A 19,672-nucleotide genomic window follows, 5' to 3' on the forward strand; every position below is an offset into this window, starting at 1 on the left:
TATTACTGAGTAGTAGTCTGTGATATGGGTATACCAAAGTTGATTCAACAAATCAACCACTGAAAGAAGATTTAGGTTGTTTCAGTTGGGGATAGTATTAATAAAGCTGGTACAAACATGCAAAATTTCCATGAAAATGTAAGTTCTTACTTCTCTGGGGCCCACATTCAGAAGTGTAATTGCTGGGTTGGATGGTAGTTGTGTGTTTAATTGTTATAGAATCCCCAAACTATTTTTCAGAGTGCCAATACCATTTTATATTCCCACAAATGACATATGCGTGATCTCATTTCTTCTTATCTTTACTAGCCTTTGGTATTGCCCCTATTTTTATTTCGGCCATTCTCATAGATATGTAGCTTTATATCAGTTTCACCAAGAGGCTGCATATTGCTATGCAATTAAAGAGGTTACGTGGTATTCAGGACTCAGTTCTTGGTTATGGAAAAGGCCAAGGTCAGTATGACTCTGAAAAATGTATAAGAGTACACAATTTTAATTTCCTTTTAAGTAATGAATGCTTATGCTCAAAGTCTCAGGCATTGACTTGATTTTCCTACAAAACAACAAAAATGGTCATCATGAAGATTGTATAGATTAACTTTAACACAGCCACCTGAAAGCATGATATTCTTGCACATTGTTGAAAAAAAATCAATAAAATTTGGGAGGAAATCTTATAAAATAAAGCCTCCCTCAAAAATCTAATATTGTGCGAGTGGAATTGTTCCCATTGATGGTGCAAAACAGTGTGTATGGATGTGTCCTCAGACAAGCAACCCAAGCACAAAGCTAGAAAAGGCTGAGACACACGTTGCAAATTTCGGGGCTGTTCTTCTGGCATATCTTTTGTTATAGTCCCACAGATCCCTTGGGCTTTGTTCTTTTTTTATTTTTTATTTTTCAATTCTATTCTCTTTCTCTCTCTCTCACTATTGTTTCTGGTACTGGAAATTAAACCCAAGCGCACATTACCACTGAGCTACATATATCCCCAGTTCTTTTTATTTTTTATTGTGACACAGAGTCTTGCTAAGTTGCTGAGGATGACCTTGAACTTGTGATTCTCCCACCTTAGTCTCCGGAATTGCTGGGATTACTGGCATGTACCACCATGTCCAGGCCAATTGTTGATGCTTGTGACATTCTCAGGGTGTTGACTTCTTCAGTTCCAGGTCTAGAATTCATGAGGCAGAAAGGACACCTGCTGCCCTCACCATTGTGTTGTTCTTTGGGTCCTGAAGTCAATAGCTAGTCTGTCATTTTCTCTCTTTCCACCTTTCAGATTGAGTAATTTCTATTCTTCTGTCCTTCAGTTGACTGATTCTTTCCTCTGTTTCTTCCATTCTGCCTCTGGGTCTACTCATTGTTGAATTGTTTAAATTTCAGATACGGTATTTTTACAGTTCTCAAATTTCATTTGATTCTTCTTCAAATTTTCTCTTTCTTTGATGAGATCTTTCATTGGTTTCAACTAAGTAATTACTCATTGAAGCATTTTTATTGTGGCTGTTTTAAAATCCTTTTCAGACAATTGTAGCATCTCTGTTTATCTCAGTTTAGTAAGAATTTGCTAGTTTGCAAGCATCTTAAGTATTTTCCAGAGGCCCATGTGTTCAAAGACATGTTTTCCAGTTGATGGCACTATTTGGAGGTGGAGGAATCTTTAAGAGGTGGGGCCAATTTGCAGGGAAATGGATGGCATTAGAGCAGATTATGCTAAGTGAAGTTAGCCAATCCCTAAAAAACAAATGCCAAATGTCTTCTCTGATTTAAGGGGGGGGGGGGTGACTCAAAATGGGGTAGGGAGGAAGAGCATGAGAAGAAGACTACCACTAAATAGGGAAGAGAGGTGGGAGGGGATGGGAGGGAGAAGGAGAATTGCACGGAAGATGGAAGGAGACCCTCATCATTATACAAAATACATGTATGATGAAGTGAGGGGAAAAAAAAGAAGTGTGTCACATTAGATTGGATAGAGAGAAGTGATGGGAGGGGAGGGGAGGCAGCAGAATAAAATAGACACTAGTATTGCTGTATGTATATACGTGTCTGTATAACCAATGTGATTCTGCAACCTATACACTTGGAAAAATGAGAAATTATACCCCATTTGATTCAAATGTATGATATATCAAGACCATTGTATTGTCATGCACAACTAATAATAATAAAAAAAAGAGGTGGGGCCAACATAGGAAGTTAGATCACTGGGAGCATGACCTTTAAGGGGATTGAGGAATGCTGCTCTTTCCCTCTCTCTCTTTTTGCTTCTTAACCATCATAAGGTGAGCAGATTGCTTCTCCCATGTGCTCTACCCATGATGAACTGCCTTGCCACAGACCCCCCAAAACAGTGGGGCCAGCTGGCCATGAACTGAACCTTCAAAAACTGAAAGCCAAAATAGAGTGTTCTTGTTTTTAAGTTAATTATCTTAGGTATTTGCTGTAATAGAAAGTAGACTAATACACTATTGTCATTTTTCATTCAATTTGAAATATTTCTTGTGGCACAAGGTTTTTTATTTTTATTGAAATAGGAACATATTGGCATTATGATACTCTGGATCTTTTGACTCTTCTCTTCTTGAGAGTGGTAGGAATGCCTCATTAATGCTTCACACTGGCTTCTATTAATGCTCTGGGAGAGGATGGCCTTATTACAAATGGTGGTGGTGATTTCCTGTCTCTCCATTAAGTCACTTCTGACTCAACCCCAGGGAGATGTAGAGGCATCTCAGTGATGCTGGTAGACTTGAAGACCAGCCCATGTAGTCTCCACTGATACTGAGGAGACCCCATGACTGCTCAGAGGGGGATGAGATTCCCCTTAATTGTCCTCTCATACCATCCCAGCAGGGAGGTCAGGGTGCCTCAGCTCAGCCGACATGTCCTGTTGTGGATGGACGTCAAGTCTCTTCATTTTTCAGCCTTTGCTGGTGTGGGTGGGGCTACATTCTTTTTTCCTGTGGGTGTTTGGCTAGAACATAGTTATTATCTAAGTTTTCTTTCTAGGTGATGTTTTTCTTGTCCTTTGGCTAGAGAGAGTACATTTCTGTTAGGGCTCCTTTTGTTGATGCTTGTGACATTCTCAGGGTGTTGACTTCTTCAGCTCCAGGTCTAGAATTCATGAGGCAGAAAGGACACCTGCTGCCCTCACCTTGTGTTGTTCTTTGGGTCCTGAAGTCAATAGCTAGTCTGTCATTTTCTCTCTTTCCACCTTTCAGAGTCTTTTGCTGTTTTGGGTTTATTGGTTTTCATGTTTGTTTATCTACAATGCTCAGAATTTTAGTTGTAGTTGGCAGAAGGAATGGAAATGTACATCTGCTTCATATTTCCAGAAGTGGAAGTCATCAGTCCTCTGACACTTTAGGCTAGACAATTCCACTTGGGGAAAGGTTCTGTGCATCACGGGGTATTTAGCAAATTCATGAATTCCTCTAACTGGATGCCAATATCACCAAATGTCTTCAAATATCAACCAATTTCCCCCAGAGTCAGGGGAATCATTTCTAGTTGAGATCAACACCTCTATATTATAATCAAAACCTTGAGAAGAAGGTCAATTCTTATTGAATCTGCACTCTCCACTCACAATGAACACAGATAGAATGGCACTAAGCTCTTCTAATCAAAGTTGAACCAAATTTAAATCATTTAGCTCTATGGTGCCTATAACATCTCTTCCATGTCTGTATTTTGAATGGTCTCATCCAATTTGAAAATAAAATACTATACTTTAAAAAATTTTTTGTAGTTGTAGATGGACAGAATGCCTTTATTTTATTTGTCTATTTTTACATGGTGCTGATGATCGAACCCAGTGCCTCACACTTAGTAGGCAAGTGCTCTGCCACTGAGCTATAGCTCCAGCCCAAATAATATACTTTTACTGGAAATATAATTTTCATCTAGTATAACTATTTTGGAAAATTATTTGCCTGGATCACATAAGAATAAACATATTCATATTATATGAACCAGAAATTCTGCCCCTAGGCTTTTTATAGAAGAACTACCTAAACAAATGAAAACTAGAAACTATAAAAATGCCATTAATGGTAGAATAAATTGTGGCACGTATTCATATAATAATGACAGCTAGCTAACAAAATGAATTTTGAGTGAAAGAAGTTATATACAAAAAGGTATTCCAATTTCTGAAAAGAACTCAATACTAGTTTATTGTCAGATTGAATGTAGAGTTGCTTTATCACTGAGCTACATCCCTAGTTCTTTTAATTTTTTATTCTGAGAGAGAGTCTTGCTAAAAAGCTGAGGCAGGCCTCAAACATTTGATCCTCCTGCCTCAGCCTCCCAAATCTCCAGGATTATAGTCCTACACCACTGCATGTGGCTTCCAGGAGCTATATTTGTTTTCTAAGGCTGACATAAGAAAACTACCACAGAGTAATTGACTTTGACAAAAGTTTTCTCACAGTTTTGGAGAAGTTTGAAGTCAAGATGTTGACAGAACGGGTTTCTCCTTGGCCTGTAGATGGCTATCTTCTCCCAGTGTCTTCACATCATCATCCCTATGTGTCTGTGTTCTAATCTTTTCTTATGAGGATACCAGTTGTATTGGATTAAGGATCTGCCCAATGACTTCATCTAGTTTTAATTACCATTTCATAGACCCTATCTCCAAACACAGTCACATCCTAAGGTACTAGGGATCAAAACCACAGTATATAAATTTTGGGGCAGGACACAACTCAGTCCACAACAGAGACATTTGGTAGAGAAAAGAATGAAAGAAAGAAAGAAAGAAAGAAAGAAAGAAAGAAAGAAAGAAAGAAAGAAAGAAAGAAAGAAAGAAAGAAAAGAAAAGAAAAGAAAAGAAGGAAGGAAGAAAGGAAGGAAGGAAGGAAGGAAGGGCAGGAGGGAACTTTTGAGCTCCTGGAAATAGTGATTTCATCATCTGGGTGCTTCTTGCATGGTGAGTTCAATATGTGAAAAATAAAACCACGACACTGTTCAATATTCCATGTGTATGCTATACCTTAATTCAAAGTTCAGTGAAATTGAAAGTGAAAGAAGAAAGAACTCAAGATGAAAGAAAATGGAGTTATGAAGAGGAAGAACTGCAAACTGAGCACAGAGAGGCTGAATTATTTAAAGCTTGCCCTAATTAGGAATTATTACACAGCCTCTGGCACATAGGCACCAGATTATTCTCTTGGTTTTCCTGCTTGTATCAATGACTCTCCACAGATCCCTGAAAAAGATGTGTTTCCTTCTCTTGTCTCACGTAAGAAATTCCTCCAGGCAGAAATTTAATCTAAACAATTGCTCATCAATCAAACTGAGTCATGACCAAGGTCCTTTTCCTGCGGTCAGTACCCTTTGCAGAAACTGCCAGACAGACAGACACCTCCCAGTCTTTCCAAAAACATCATCCACACTTCTTAAGGATAGGTGACACACTCATTTGAGGAAACTTTCTTTTTAAAAAAAATTTTCTGAAATTCAGGAAGCAGTGTGCTTGTTACCAGGTAAAGGTTCAAAGATGCAGTTGGAAAGGTAGGATAAGGTAGAGGGGCTAGGCCAGACTTGACAGTGACAGTGGGAAAACAAAAGAGGACAAAAGCATCCAGGGGATGATTCCATCGGAGGCTACTTGGTAACAGAAAATATCGGGACAGGGCCGGGGATGTGGCTCAGGGTTGAGCACTTGCCTGATGTGTGAGGCCCTGAGTTCAATCCCAGCACTGAAAAAAAAAAAAAAACCAGAAAATATCTGAATAGAAACACTGTGAATGAACCAGGTTAGATGCTCTCAGCGTGGAGAAAAATAAAACTTTCTGAAAATAGAATGGTAGCACTTTGGGCTTCCAAGTTGCTGGAAAAATTCTAATTAAATAAGTTTGAGAAATAGGCTGAGATGCCAGCTTATATCATCTTACCGAGAAACACAATAAAGTTAAAGTAGCAGGATAAAACTAAAATAACAAAAATCTGTATGAAAACACAGGAGCTCTACCAGGATGGGTAGAATTTGAAGAGCAAGGTAACAGAGGAAAGAAAAGTGGTTTTTTTAAGTTCACCCTGACATTCTGTACCTGTTCTACCCTCCAGGCATTTGCTGATGCAGAAACTGCACAGGTGGAGAGGCTGAGAAGCCAAGCAGAAAGCCCTGCCAAGGGGCAGAGAAGTAGGGCAGAGCCTTTGTTGTTCTCCAGGGGCCTGGGATGCACAAACATGAGTTCAGAGCTGGCAGCAGAGCCAAGAGAGAGGTGAGACTGACAGGCTTGGGCTAAAATTCAAGGTTGGCAGTTATTCACTTTTAGCACTTTAAAAAAATGCCATTAACTGCTGGCTTCTATTGTCTCTGTCAATACTAAGTGTTGGCAAGGTTGGGCAGCAACTGGCACTTGTGTTCATGGCTAGTGAGTGTGTAATCAGTACAGGCAATTTTAAAAAACTAATAGGTGATACTTGATAAAGACAACACTCACATGCCTCATGCTTGGCAATAATGTGTCTGGGATAGACTGAGCAGAAATCCAAGCATATGTGTACCAAAGGACAGGTATAAGAATGTTCATGGTTTTCAAATACTGGACCCAATGCAAATGTCCATCAACAGTAGAATAAAGATGTTATGTCATGAGCTTTGTAATGTTTTGAACAACCAATAATAATAATAATAATAATAATAATAATAAAAACAAAAAAAACAGTAGAATAGATGAATTTTGGTATATTCATATAATGATCGACTATACATCTTTGAGAAACAACGGCTTCATTGCTTACAAAAACATGGATAAATTTCACACTTACAATGTGTGAAAGCAAGGAGAATATACATTCCCTACAGCTCCACTAATAGGAAGCTCAAAGGCAGTACTCACGGTAATGTTACCTTTATGGAGTGGGGCATAATGACTAAGAGACTCTGGGGTCTACTGCTTTACGTGGGTGGTAGACCCTGAATGCTAACCTTGTAAAAATTCACAAGTTATACACTATGATCCGTTCCCTTTCCAGTATGCATTCTAACATTTAATTAAAATTTTTCTTTAAAAAGGAAGAAGTCTAAGACTTCTATTTAGCAATTAATAATAATAAAAGAGAATCTTGAAAACATCTCATTACTTAGCAGTCAGAAGTGGTGGATAAGATATAACCAACATATTTATAGATGCACAAATGCACTCTCCAGAGAGACACATTCCATGGACCTGCCCTGAATAAGGTATTGATTTCACTATCTTGGAGAAGAGGCCATATTAAAGATAATCAGTAAGAAATTGTCTTGGGTCTTGATGGGATTTAGAAACACCTAGGTATAAAGGATAGAAATCCTGAAAGGCCAGATTCTAAGTATAAAATTGAGTAGAAGAAAGAAAAAAAACCCACCCTTCAGTTATGTGTTAAAATAAAAGGTTATCTATTTCAGCCATGCCTCTGTCTGTCAATGAAGAAGTCTTTCCTGGACATTTGCAACCTTCAATGAGCTGGGAATCCCATTTCTATTTCCTGCTTGTACCAGGAACCATCAGACAACTGGTCTAGAAAGAGGTATCAAGGAACATCTGAGTTCATTCATTTTCAGAGAAAACCAGTGAGCAGCACAGAGGTTGGATTCAAAAGAATATGTGTCCACTATCTCAAATTTTTTCTTCTGATTTCCTATCAGCAATAAATTCACATGAAGATCGTGCCTTAGAGGGAGGCAACTGTACTTCCTAATTAAGAAGGAACATACTATCCTTGGCTTAGGTGTCCGCTGCAGAACAGGTCTTTTTTAAAAACTGTAATGTTTTTGACTTGACATTTAATTCCACAGACACTTACTAAACATTTATACAGTTCCTCTCTCAAGGAACTTTTAATCTTGCAGCACAGAGAAAAGTCATGGGCGAAATGACATGGATCCGAGTACGTGACACTCAGCTTTTCTTATACCACATCAGTTCCTTCGATTGGTCCCTTATAACAGGGTTTTAAGATCTTTTCTAATTCTGGTTCACAAAACCAAGAAAGTTGAACAGATTTGTCAGGTGCAGTTCCTGAAATTACACATATGGCAATAGGAGCCATTTATGGAGGACATCTTCAATTCTCGTTGCTAGGGAATGAGTATGGTACCAGGAATCTGGAAGCACAGAGGTAAAAGCAATGGAAGTACTTAAGAAATGCACATTCCCAAAGTAAGAGTGACAGGGAACCTCTGTCAGCTAGCAGTGTGGCTGGCTGACTCCTCCACAGCTGGAGGAGTGATTCTAGTCAGGGCCAGACTTTCTCCAAACATGTTGGACCCAATGATGATTCACAACAAACCTATCAACTCCAGAAGCATGAGCCATTAGGACACACTGGGTCTCCATGTTCATCCACTAACTGAATTGAGCTTTCAAAAATTCTCAGAATAAAGTCATTTCCCAAACAATTAGGTGTCGGTGCTAATTCCATATAGACAAAATTAAATGCTTATGTGAAACGACTTTTTTTTCATCTCCAATAATTAAAACCTAGTTCAATATGTCACAAAACAAGCAACAAAATCCCAGAAATGTCACAGAAAGCCAGGAAGCCTTTCCATGGCAGCTTCTGAGCTCCACTTACTAAGCCTGTTGGTATTCTTAGACCTGCTCCAGGCATGATAAGCCAGAAAACAAACACAGGGTTGGTTAGTAAAGACATTTTACATTTTAACCTAATAATGCAATCGTGCTATTTTTACTTGATTAAAAAATACAGAGGAAACATGGATTAAACAGCAGCAGACCCGTGGGAAGAAGGCTGATCAAGCAGGAGGCTGAGTGTGCAACAAGATGAGGGTTAGGGTTAGGGTTACACCTTTTCCCAGGTTAGGGCTTGAGTGCCCACTCCTTTACCTGATGCTCAAGGCTCCACACAAACAACCTGATTCCACTATTTTGCTCCTTTTATTCTTTCATACTAACTGGTTGCTACTCCCAGGTGAGGTCTCTCCTCATCCACGGAGCACACTTGGAAAATCCTGTCTCCATGGTTCTGAAGGACTTCCAGGAAGACTTGCCTTCTCTAGGGTTCTGAACCCATTTCCCAGGTGTCGTGTCGGCCTGTTGCAGGGTTCTCAGCACATGATGCTTTCACTGGCAAACTCAGCCCCCAGATGCTCTTCTTCCCTTAAACTCCCACGGCACTCAATGCCATGTTTCATTTGGCACTTAATTTTGCCCTGCTATTTTTGACATTTGATATATTCAGATCTTATCTCCCAGGCTAAACTACCTGCTCCTAGAAAGAAGAAACCAGATTCCAATCTCTCACTGCTTAATCGCCCCAGGGGCTTGGCTGGTCATTTTCTGCCATGAACCTCAGTGTAAGACTTTCCATTTATCCCTATAAATTTAAAGACAAAAAAAAAAAAAAAGATAAAAATGTGTAGGGGAGAAAAGAGAAAAGGATAAATTGTTTAAAGATCACTCTGTGGTACTTTTAGGTATCTGTACTTTGAAAGGATAGATTCTAATCTTAGAAGAAAACATCCAGATGGAGCTTTCTCTTTCCCTGAGAAGCATTCCCACAGTGATTCTAGTCACCTGCTTTTTTTGTTTGTTTGTTTTTCTCTGAGACAGGGATGTATTTGTATATAATCAAGTCTGCAGAGAAGACCAGCTCACATACCTTCCTTTTTCTCTGCATAACATCTGCTAAGGTAGCTCAGAGCTGAGTCAATCCTAAGACAAGCACAGCCACACTTTGCCATGGCCTATATGTGTCCCCCACAATTCATGTTGAAACTTAATTGTCAATGTGATGATATTGAAAGGTGAAGTCTTTAAGAGGTGATTAAGTCATGAGAATAGATCCCTCATGGGGAGATTGGGATCCTTACAAAAGGCTCCAGGGATTAGGTGTGTTCCCTTCCATCCCTTCTGCCTTTTTATATATGAGGACACAACACTCTTCCCCTCCAAGGGATACAACAAGGTGCTATCTTGCAGGCATGGGAATGAGGCCCTCACTAGACACTGGACCTGCTAACATGACACCTCCATCTTAGACTCCCAGCACCCAAAACTATGAGAAATAAATGTCTGTTGTTTATAAATTACTGTGTCTGAGATATTATGTTAGAGCAGCACAGAATAAGATACACTTCCTGTGTACTATCTCTGACCAGTAGCCACAGTTTCAGAAGACAATTGGCTAGCTTTCTCCCAGCAGGAACCAACCCAGAAGTTACTGGATACACAGCAAATCATCCTGTTTTTGTCCAGAGTCACTGTTTACAATTGTCAAATTTTGCTGCATATTAGTGACCCAGGGAACTTCTGAAAATCCTTATTCCCAGCCATACCCATGTGCCAGTTAATTAGGAATTCTGGGAATGGACCCAGACATCAGTGTTTTCAAAGCTTTACTAGGTGGTTTCAATGTACAGCCACGTTTGAGAAGCAGTGGTTCAATCAGGTCCATTAGTACCTTGCCCAGTTGTTTATCCTGCAAGGTTAAAGTCAGAAAATACTGACTCATCGAGAAATGAGCAGTGGCAGCAGAAGACACTAGGGACAGGACTTACCATTGTTTACCCAGGTGACTGGACATCTAATTTGTGATTAAGGCAGTCTTTAGTGTCTCCATTTTTTTTCTCTTCCCTGTAATCTTTTGGGACCCCACTGACATCTCTACCTAACAATAAACAGAAGAATCTAGAAATTACAACACATTTCCTGATCAGCAGGTAGATGAGGCCCCAGTGGTTCTTGCTCTTGACTGCTCATTAAAATCACCTGGGATATTTAAAAGTACTAGTGCAGGATGCTAATCTTGGATATGCTCATTTAATTTGTATAAAGTTGTGGTTCTTAAGAAGTGGTCTTCAGACCAGAAGCATCTGCATCATTGGGGGGTTCTTTAGACATGCAAAATTTGAAGCCATCTCAGACCTAATGAAGCAAATATTCAGGTGGAGAGGGCGAGTGGGTGGTAGCAGAAGTCTGTGTTTTAATATGCTCTCCATGAGTGACTGCACTGAAGTTTGGAGCCATTGGTCTAGGCAGGACACAGGCTTTAGGAATATCTGTAAGGTCATACAGGTATTTCTACTGTACAGCCTAGGTAGAGGCTCCTGGGTTCAACAGCACTGGCTCAGTAGCTGACATCTGTCTTTTAATGGCATTTTCTGGGCTCTCACACTTTCCACTTTACCTTGAGAAGCAGAGGGCCATTCACTGGATTGAGCATGAGAGCTCCTGCATTATGTTGAAAAATAATGCATTTGGTGTGTCCAGTCACTTTAATAACTGAATTGGATTAGCAGTGAAGTGTGCTAACTACTCACTCAAACATTTGCCAATAAAATACCTCTCCCTCATCATCCTCCTCACACTAAACAAATCCACTCTCCTGCAAAATATAGCAGTCAACCAACAATGATTCCAGAGCCACAAAGAAAAATCTTGTTTACTTGACAGGATAAAAGAGATCTGACTATGACTTGCCTTCATTATGAAATGGGGATTTGGGTTAAAATTTCAATCTTCAAATGGACACCATTTAAACATTAAGTTTAATATTTAAAAGAGCTCAGGATTTTTTATTTGGGGCAATGATGACATTTAGAATTCTAGCTTTCATGCAGTCTCAGTAAAGAAGTCTCTGGTAAGATATGTAATAAATGGAATCTTTATATGAGCATCAATGCCTACTTTACATGAAAGAAATTACTATGCAATGACTAATGCTTCAAAGAGGGTCAGACAAACTGGCGGTTATCTTCCTATTCTGCATTTAGCTGACCTGTCTGGGGAAGTCTCTTTTAAGTCCTCTGGAGCTCCACAGATGCTTCATGAAAAAGGGGGAAATATTATGGATCGCTTTATATTTCTGAGAGTCTTTGAGGAAAAGTTATTGGTGCAGCTTAAAAGATATACTAAACCTAAGACTAGAGGAGCCATTGAGATTGCAGGCATGCACCAGGTCTATAGGGCTACTCACTCATGAACAGCTTCGGGGACCCCAATCTGTCTATTGACATTTTACCTCGAGGACAGTAGATGTCTGGAGCCCATCGGTTGCATTCATAATTGTCTGCTGCCTTTTCGCAGGTGAAACATTTAAATCCACCAGGATATGGTGTGGCTACAAAAAATCAAAAGAAAAGATTGATTTTTAGACTGAGCACAGAATCCTGTGAAGTTAGACATATTCATTTTTTTTTTAAAAAAAAAAGGTTTCTCTAGACATATTGGCAGTGTCTTAAAAAACCAAACATTTAACTAACATATGACCCAACAATTTCACTGTTAAAAATATATTCCTGAGAAATACATTTATGTCCACACACAAAAAAAAATCTGTAAATAAATGTCGACAGCATTTGTATAGGTTGCACATTCTTAATCTAAGAATCTGAAATCTAACATGCTCCAAAATATGAAGTTTTTTGAGCACTCTCATGATACTCCCCAAATTCCACACCTGGCCGTATGTGACAGGTCATAATCAAATTGTAGGAGCACCAAAATTATTGTATAAAATAATCTGTAGGTCATATACATAAGGTATGTGTGTGTATGTGTGTGTGTATATAAATATATATATAATGTATAATATATAAGGTATGTATAAAACATGAATTTTATGATTAGACATGGGTCCCATCCCTAAGGTAACCCATTATATATGAAAATATTTTTAAAAATCCCAAATCTGAATGCTTTCTGGTCTCAAGATATTCAATGTGCAATAACCCCAAACTGGAAACAACCCCCATGTTCTTCAATGGGTGAACAGTTAAACAAAAATGTGGTACATTCATACTATGGAATACTAGACAGCATAAAAGAAATTAACTATTAATATAGCTAACAATTTGGATAAATTTCCAGAGAATCTTTCTTAATGGGGGGAAAAAAACAACCCCAAAAGGTTACATATGGTTTCATTCATGTGACATTTTAAAATTGATAAAATTTTGAAAATGAAGTACAGGTAAGTTAGTACCAGGTTTGGGGATGGTAGCATGTGCTATATTCGAAAAGAGATACGAGATATTCAATTCCAACAAGCTCCTCCCATCGATTCTGACCTCTTCCTGTGTTCTGAAGAGGTTATCCTCCAGGTACCTATGTTCTTTGCCCCACCTTTTAGCTCAGGTGGGAGGTCTCACATGGAAAGTCATGCTCTGGAGAATGTCCAGCACACCAGTGCTTTCGTTAGCAAAAGAATGAGGATCAACAAGGAATGTCTGTCCTTTTCCTCAATGTGCTTTCAATTACTTCTTAATTGTAATCATTTGCTTGCTTTGCTGTTTAGAGTCCTGCCTTTCATAAACAAAACTTGTGCATTTCTTTTTAATGTGTAAAATTACCTGGCCTATTTGAAAGCTGCAGACACTCAAACACTTCATCTGCAGGAGCCAACTGTTCTCCCTCGCAGATGGCTGAGCCTGCGTATCCCACTGGCGGAAATAATCATCTCAGGGTAAATTGCTTTGCCCACATGGAACCAATTAAGTATGTTATCAAAAATAAATGAAGGAGGAGGCAGCAGCTTAAGGCCAGAATTATGGGCCAGATATAACTTTGATTTTCACCTTGCCCATCCATGTACTCGCCTGCAATATTTCACAGAGCTGACTGTGACAATATCCAATACCCTAACATGGTCAAAAGTCATAAACTTAGTCTAAAAAGACAAGTAACTGGACCTTTCCATGGCACATTCGAGTTTTATGTTCCTCCAAGTAGTTAGTGACTCAATTCAAAACCAGAATGACAGCAGGGGTATGGATCATCTCACAAGGTGAGGGAAAGCAGGTTGGAGGCAGCCGTCTCCCACCTCACTCCCATGAGGCAGTTTCACCAGGAGGAAAATGCTCTTGCAGCCCATAATTATGACAAAGCACAAGAAAGTATTTTGTGAAACTACACACACATGTTTTTTATATATCCATGTTCTACCACCTAGCAAAATGAGTTACATTTGAATTCAGATTCTGTTTTGGTAAGCACATGCCTAAAGAATTTCAAACAAATTACATTTCAAATTCCCAAGCCATTCAATAATCTTACAAGAATTTTTATTATCTTTTTTTTTAATAAAAAGTCATTATGAGAAAAACCATATATAATATTTTGGGAAATCCTCTTGATTGGACACTCTAAAAAATAGTTTCACTATTAACTTAAAGAATGAATCTACATATAACTTTGAAAAATAAAACTTTAAAATACAGCTCAGTTACTAATATGGCATTATGTAAAAATGTGGATGTGTAACCGATATGATTCTGCAATCTGTATTTGGGGTAAAAATGGGAGTTCATAACCCACTTGAATCTAATGTATGAAATATGATATGTCAAGAGTTTTGTAATGTTTTGAACAACCAATAAAAAAAATTAAAGTTAAAAAAGCAAAAGAGTAAAAACTAAAATACAGCTTATAAAATCTGAAGCAGAATGATCAAAGTAGGATTTTCACACCAAAAAAAATCATTGAAAGGGTTTGACAAAAACCAGTATTTCTCAAAAAAATGATCATCATATTCTCCGAGGTTTGTGACTGCAAGCTAGCCGTACCACATCAGTTTCATGATTAATTTGCTAGAGCATCCAGTTTTATCTGTATGTCACTGCAGCCAAAAAATTTTTGGCTGAAATGTTGGATTAGTTATTCCTGGAAACTTTCCCATCAAAGAGATAAATTAAGAAGTTTGAATGAAGATTGATGATCCAACTGCTCCGAGAACAAAGTTATTGAGAACAAAACACTAATAAGTGGTAGTGTTCCCAAATTTGGATTCCTTAAAAGACTTTTCAAAAAGATACAAGAGTAGTAACAAATTAAATCCTGTCATTTCTTACATAAGTCAGCCTCAACTCTGAAATTGACCCAGAGGATATAGAAATTTAAACAGAAGTACAAGCTAAAGTACATCAGCAGCAAAATGAAGCTTTGCCCTGAATGACTTCATCAGCATCTATCATTGGCAATTAACCAAATGAGCTCTTTTTGGGCTAGTTTTATTTTAAAATCTACAACTTCTGTCTGTGTCCATTCTCCATAACTGCAGCATAATATTTGCTCATGGAAACTTTTATTGACATCTTGGAAGGTAATACCATTCAGTGAATAACTGCTGATTTGTGACAAATCTCTGTAAACATACTCAGCTTTAAGTGGCTAATTATGGTACAATCCCAAGAAAATGGATGAATTTTTCCCTCTGGAAATATTTAGCCCAAAATAAGATCTACAGATAAACAACTATCTCCACTAACTTGCTAATTGATACTGCATCTGATAAAGAGATTTTCTTTTCTTTTAAAGGACAGAAAGAGGTTCCTGAGAGATGTGCTATTTTCTTCTCTGTTACTTCAAAGCATTAAAGAGCAAGCAGAGTTTCAGATTGTTGTGGCCCCAGCTGTGAATGAATCTAATTTGGCTCTTGATCACAGAGTTAATAAGCTTACTACTCTGTATTTCAGGGCATAAGTCCTTGGTCCCTCAAGAAAAGGTGATTGTAAAGAAAAAAAGAAACACCAAAGTGCCCAGTTACTTCCTGTAAAATAATCTGTCCATTAACTCTCATGGTCAGCCCTAGTTCAACCTACCATAATTCATTTGTAAGGCATCGGAAAAGATTTAGTCTTTGTTTCCATCTCTTGGAACTTTTGCCTGGACAAAGGCCTTCAGTTACCCAAAGTGTGGTGAGAACAGACGTTTTGAAATGTATGCTGATGTGTAATGCATCCAGACTTCTATTCTCGCCAAATTAATTTCCATTGTCTTTGGAAACTGGGTATCATTTTTAAAATTCTAGAAGTCTAATAAATGCATCTTCCTTCTCAGTCCACCTGTCAACAAAATATTGTCAGTATGATTTTGATAGGAACAGATTTCTGATAGAAATGCATTTCCTGGTACCGATCTAGAAAGTCTCCTCGCTCTTACCTGGGTAGCACAGGATTGTGAATAAATTTGGTTGGCTCCCGACCTGGGCATAAACAAACCCCCTTCAGGAATATCATTCTTTAACTCACATGACTAAGGAAAGGTTCAAAACATGCATCCAGAGGAAAACTGGATATTTTTAGAAAAGGTCTCTATTCTATGAGAATAAATGGAAGCCAAGAACAGGTTGCAGTCATTTAGTACACTACATTCTGCTATCATGTGGGGAGTGACAACCAAATATCTCCATTGCTCTTAATATCAACTCTTGTTTTGAAAGTTTTTTATTAGATGTTGGTGTTTTAATCATAGATGGAGAAGAAAGCATCATTATTCATATAAAAAGGGAAGAAAAGGACATAGAAAGTATAGAACAGAATGTTATTGAGGACAGTGCCTCAACATTGAGAGCCTTATATAAAATTTCTTTCTTTTAAAGGCTTAGAAACTTCAAAGATTAGGGAACACAGAAAGCAAAGGAGATTAGCTATGGGAGGCTGAATTTTCTCTGCCTGGGTTCCAGCCTCATGCAGGTATCATCAGGATGGCTGACCCAGGCCCCTGAGTTTCTGTGTCTTCCCACACCTCCTGCATCACTGCATTTCTCCTGTGGCAGGTGCCCAGCTTTTCTACCTAACATTAGTGGAATCTGGCTCACTCAGTGACCCACAGAAAGCTCTTGGTGCCTCCACCCACAAATCAAGGCGATTATATAAATTATGCAAAATCACACTAATCTCACACTTCCCTCATATATTTTTTATGGCCTAAATTACAACAGAAACCTGCTTATTGGCAGAGAGATCACTCCATATAAAAGTGATCTAGGGCTCAAGGGCAGGGGACCATAGCTGTTTAAAAAATCAAAACTGAAAACAAACGCACACCACAAACTCCTGAAATAGTTAGGAGAAATGTCAAGTTAACTCTGATTTGAAGTGGGCAGAATAAAGTTCCAACTGAGTGGAAGCCATTCATGGTGACTTCAATCCAATAAGGATTTTGTTGCCAGTGACCCCTTATAGAGACTCTCTTCTATAAAAAAATCTCACATCCAGACTTGCTGGTAAACCATCTACTTTATAATCTAAGGTAGGAGTCACTTTTATCTTCCATGATTAAAAATCATATCAGAAAACACCATCAATTCATTATATGTGGTAAGTTCCTTCTAATCAGGTCATAGCTTTAATTAACATAGGTCATAGAGCAGAACTTTTCCATTAACTTCTAAAGAGCAGAAGTGATTCCCCCCTGTGCCCTGGCAGAGCTCATCCTTCAAAAAGCATTCTGAACTCGACTTTCCAAATAGGGGTGCAGTTGTTCTGGACATTGGCCCACAACCTGTTAAAGTGGGAATGGTATGTTTGCTTTGTTCTTATTTGCTTAAACCCATTGACTTTGATTTTCCCTTTTATCCTTCATTTACAATCACAGTCTCAGAAGAGGCCAGAGGCCAGTTCTGCATCCCACTTACTACTGAGTTTGTCACTAGAGCTGACAGAGAACTTCATAGGAGCCGCAAACCCTGGTAGTCAACCAAAAGAGACTGACATCTGGGTTTCTGCCTCAAAATGTGTAATTAAATTAAAAAGCACAGCTGTTTGAAGAAAAGAATAAAACTCATTCTAGAAAACAGAGCAAGTATCAATATATCTTCTTTTCATGGATATTATTAAAATGAAGTAAAAGTCCCACCAAAATAAGCAGCCAGAAAAGTTTTTCATGCAATTAAGCAGTAGGCACCAGACTGCCCTGCTGAGAGGTACAGAGTAAAGTCTGAAGAAATCTCTTGCTGCTTAGCTAAAGTATATTTGCAGCTATACAAAATAAGAGTGGTGAATTCTCAGCACCCTTCCTTTGTTGTCTAAGGCAATGATAACAACATAAACAACCATCATTCAATTGCCTATTATGTATGGGCCTAGTGTTGTACAGATACTATTTCTGATCCATACAGGGTACGTACTGTTTTAGAAATGAAGAGATAAACACTTACACATTTTCCAACATCGATTGAACGTCTACTACAGCTTTTATTCTGTGCTAAGTTCTTCATATGCATTATGCCATTTAATCTTCACAAAGTTAGGGGATTTGTTCCAAGTCAGGAGCTAAGAAAGCAGCTGACAGATCCAAGGTCCAGTAGCTCCAAGCCCCTGTGCATTCCACCTACCACCTCTTAGCTAACCCAAAACATGCAGACATGGAACATTCTAGCCCTGTGGGGTAGAAGGAGTCCAGGTGGCTGCCTCTGCTTTGGGTCTACACAGTCTTCAAAAGTAAGGGCGATGTCTTGTTTGCCTGTGTACCTTTCATGCCCATCACAACGCTCCACCACACAGTGGATATGGGAACAATATTTGTTGAGCAGAAAATTTTAAAAGAACAGTGTACCTTGAGGCCAAAGGTAAAGCCCCCACAACCAAAAAAAAAAAAACCCAACAAAACCCATACAATATAGCCAGTTCTCACAACCACATGGGAAATTCAGAAGAGGACCAAAGGAAAAAAAATAAATACAGAGATGGAGACCAAAGGAGAAAGTAGAACTGTTGTGCTTCCCAATGTAAGATCCTCAGGATACCTGCAACAGGAGGATCTGAAATTTTTGCTGAAAGCATGAATCCACAAGTACAATACCAGATATATGCAAATCAGGGCAGGGATCTGGGCAGTTTCACTTTTATTCACTTTTCAGAGAATCCTTAAACACAGGAAAACAAAAAGGCAGAGGGAATAGGAAGTTGGAGTCACTGGTGCTGAAACTGAAATTTAGATGCCCAGAAAGGAAGACCTGCTATTATCTTTCCTAGAGAGGACTGATCTTTTACAAACAATCTGCCTCCTGGGACACAGCAGTTCACTTTGATAACTGATTGAGGATCGGTATAGTAAAAGGGAAGGGTATTTAGAATCTGAGTGATTGCGCAGGGAACAGAGAAAACAAGTCTAGTGATTTGACTTAAAAACCAAACATCCTGTGAGAAGATGGGGGTAAAACATAAAGCATCTTTTGTTAACTAAATGCACCTCTCAATTAAATCACTGGATTGTTTCCCTTGCATTAAAGGCTGCCTTCCCCTGGCCACTTCTTATTTGAAATAGTGACATTTCTGCAGCAAAGAGAACAAACAGTCTTACTTGAAGGGTGGAGGTAGATAATGTCTTTCACTGTGAAGTCTCGGGACTGAGCAGCTTTCAGACAATCAGCCAGCAGGCTCAGGAGCAGGAGCCAGGCCAGAGCAGGGCCAGGTTCCATGGCAGGCCACGTGTCACTCATACAGAGGGCCCCAGAGTGGGGACTTCAGACGATGGGAGAGAACTTGCACCTGAAATATGAAGAAAGACGCATCTCAGTGTCCAGCTGGAGAATGCCACAGGAGCCTTGGCTGGGCTCCCACCTGGCTGAGACAGTCTGGGGAGGGACTGGGAGCCCAGTGCACAGGAAAGTGAGGAGCCATGGGGAGAAACGTTCTAAATGGTAATTGTAGAGCACTTGGAACATTCCAGCCCAAATCTATTCTTAATCAGGTTGCTAAAGCTCCACTGGTAGCAATCCCTTCTAATATCCAGCAGAGATGGTATCAAGAGAGAGTGAATTTTAATGAAATCCAGCTATTTTTGCCAGGAGGCCAGGGGATAGCTGCCAGAGAGCAACAATAAATAAGTCAGGTACAAAAGCTCAGAAGCATTTCCTTGATAACGGTGTGGACCAGGCAGGAGGGTGCAGCCTTACTGGGTCATGGCCATGCAGAACTGTATGGGGTACA

At 39.1% G+C, this 19,672-nt stretch overlaps 1 protein-coding gene across 2 annotated transcripts in view; it reads right to left on the reverse strand.

Moving 5' to 3' along the window:
- Lypd6 (LY6/PLAUR domain containing 6) overlaps positions 1-19,672 on the reverse strand; it is a 138,915-nt gene that overhangs the window by 10,178 nt on the left and 109,065 nt on the right. The window contains exons 2-3 of one of the 2 annotated variants that reach the window (XM_046426981.2): positions 19,044-19,231; positions 11,983-12,081 (exon numbers count right to left, since the gene is read on the reverse strand). In XM_046426981.2, coding sequence (XP_046282937.1) covers positions 11,983-12,081; positions 19,044-19,182 — 238 coding nt within the window. In that variant the 5' untranslated portion in view covers positions 19,183-19,231. Of the gene's footprint in view, positions 1-11,982; positions 12,082-19,043; positions 19,344-19,672 lie in introns of those variants that run through there. The other variant, XM_058573503.1, reaches the window with a different exon arrangement.

This window comes from Marmota monax, unplaced genomic scaffold, assembly GCF_021218885.2.
Source record: "Marmota monax isolate L192 unplaced genomic scaffold, Marmota_monax_Labrador192_F-V1.1 WCK01_AAM20220418_F8-fsc00048, whole genome shotgun sequence".
NCBI lineage: Eukaryota > Metazoa > Chordata > Mammalia > Rodentia > Sciuridae > Marmota > Marmota monax.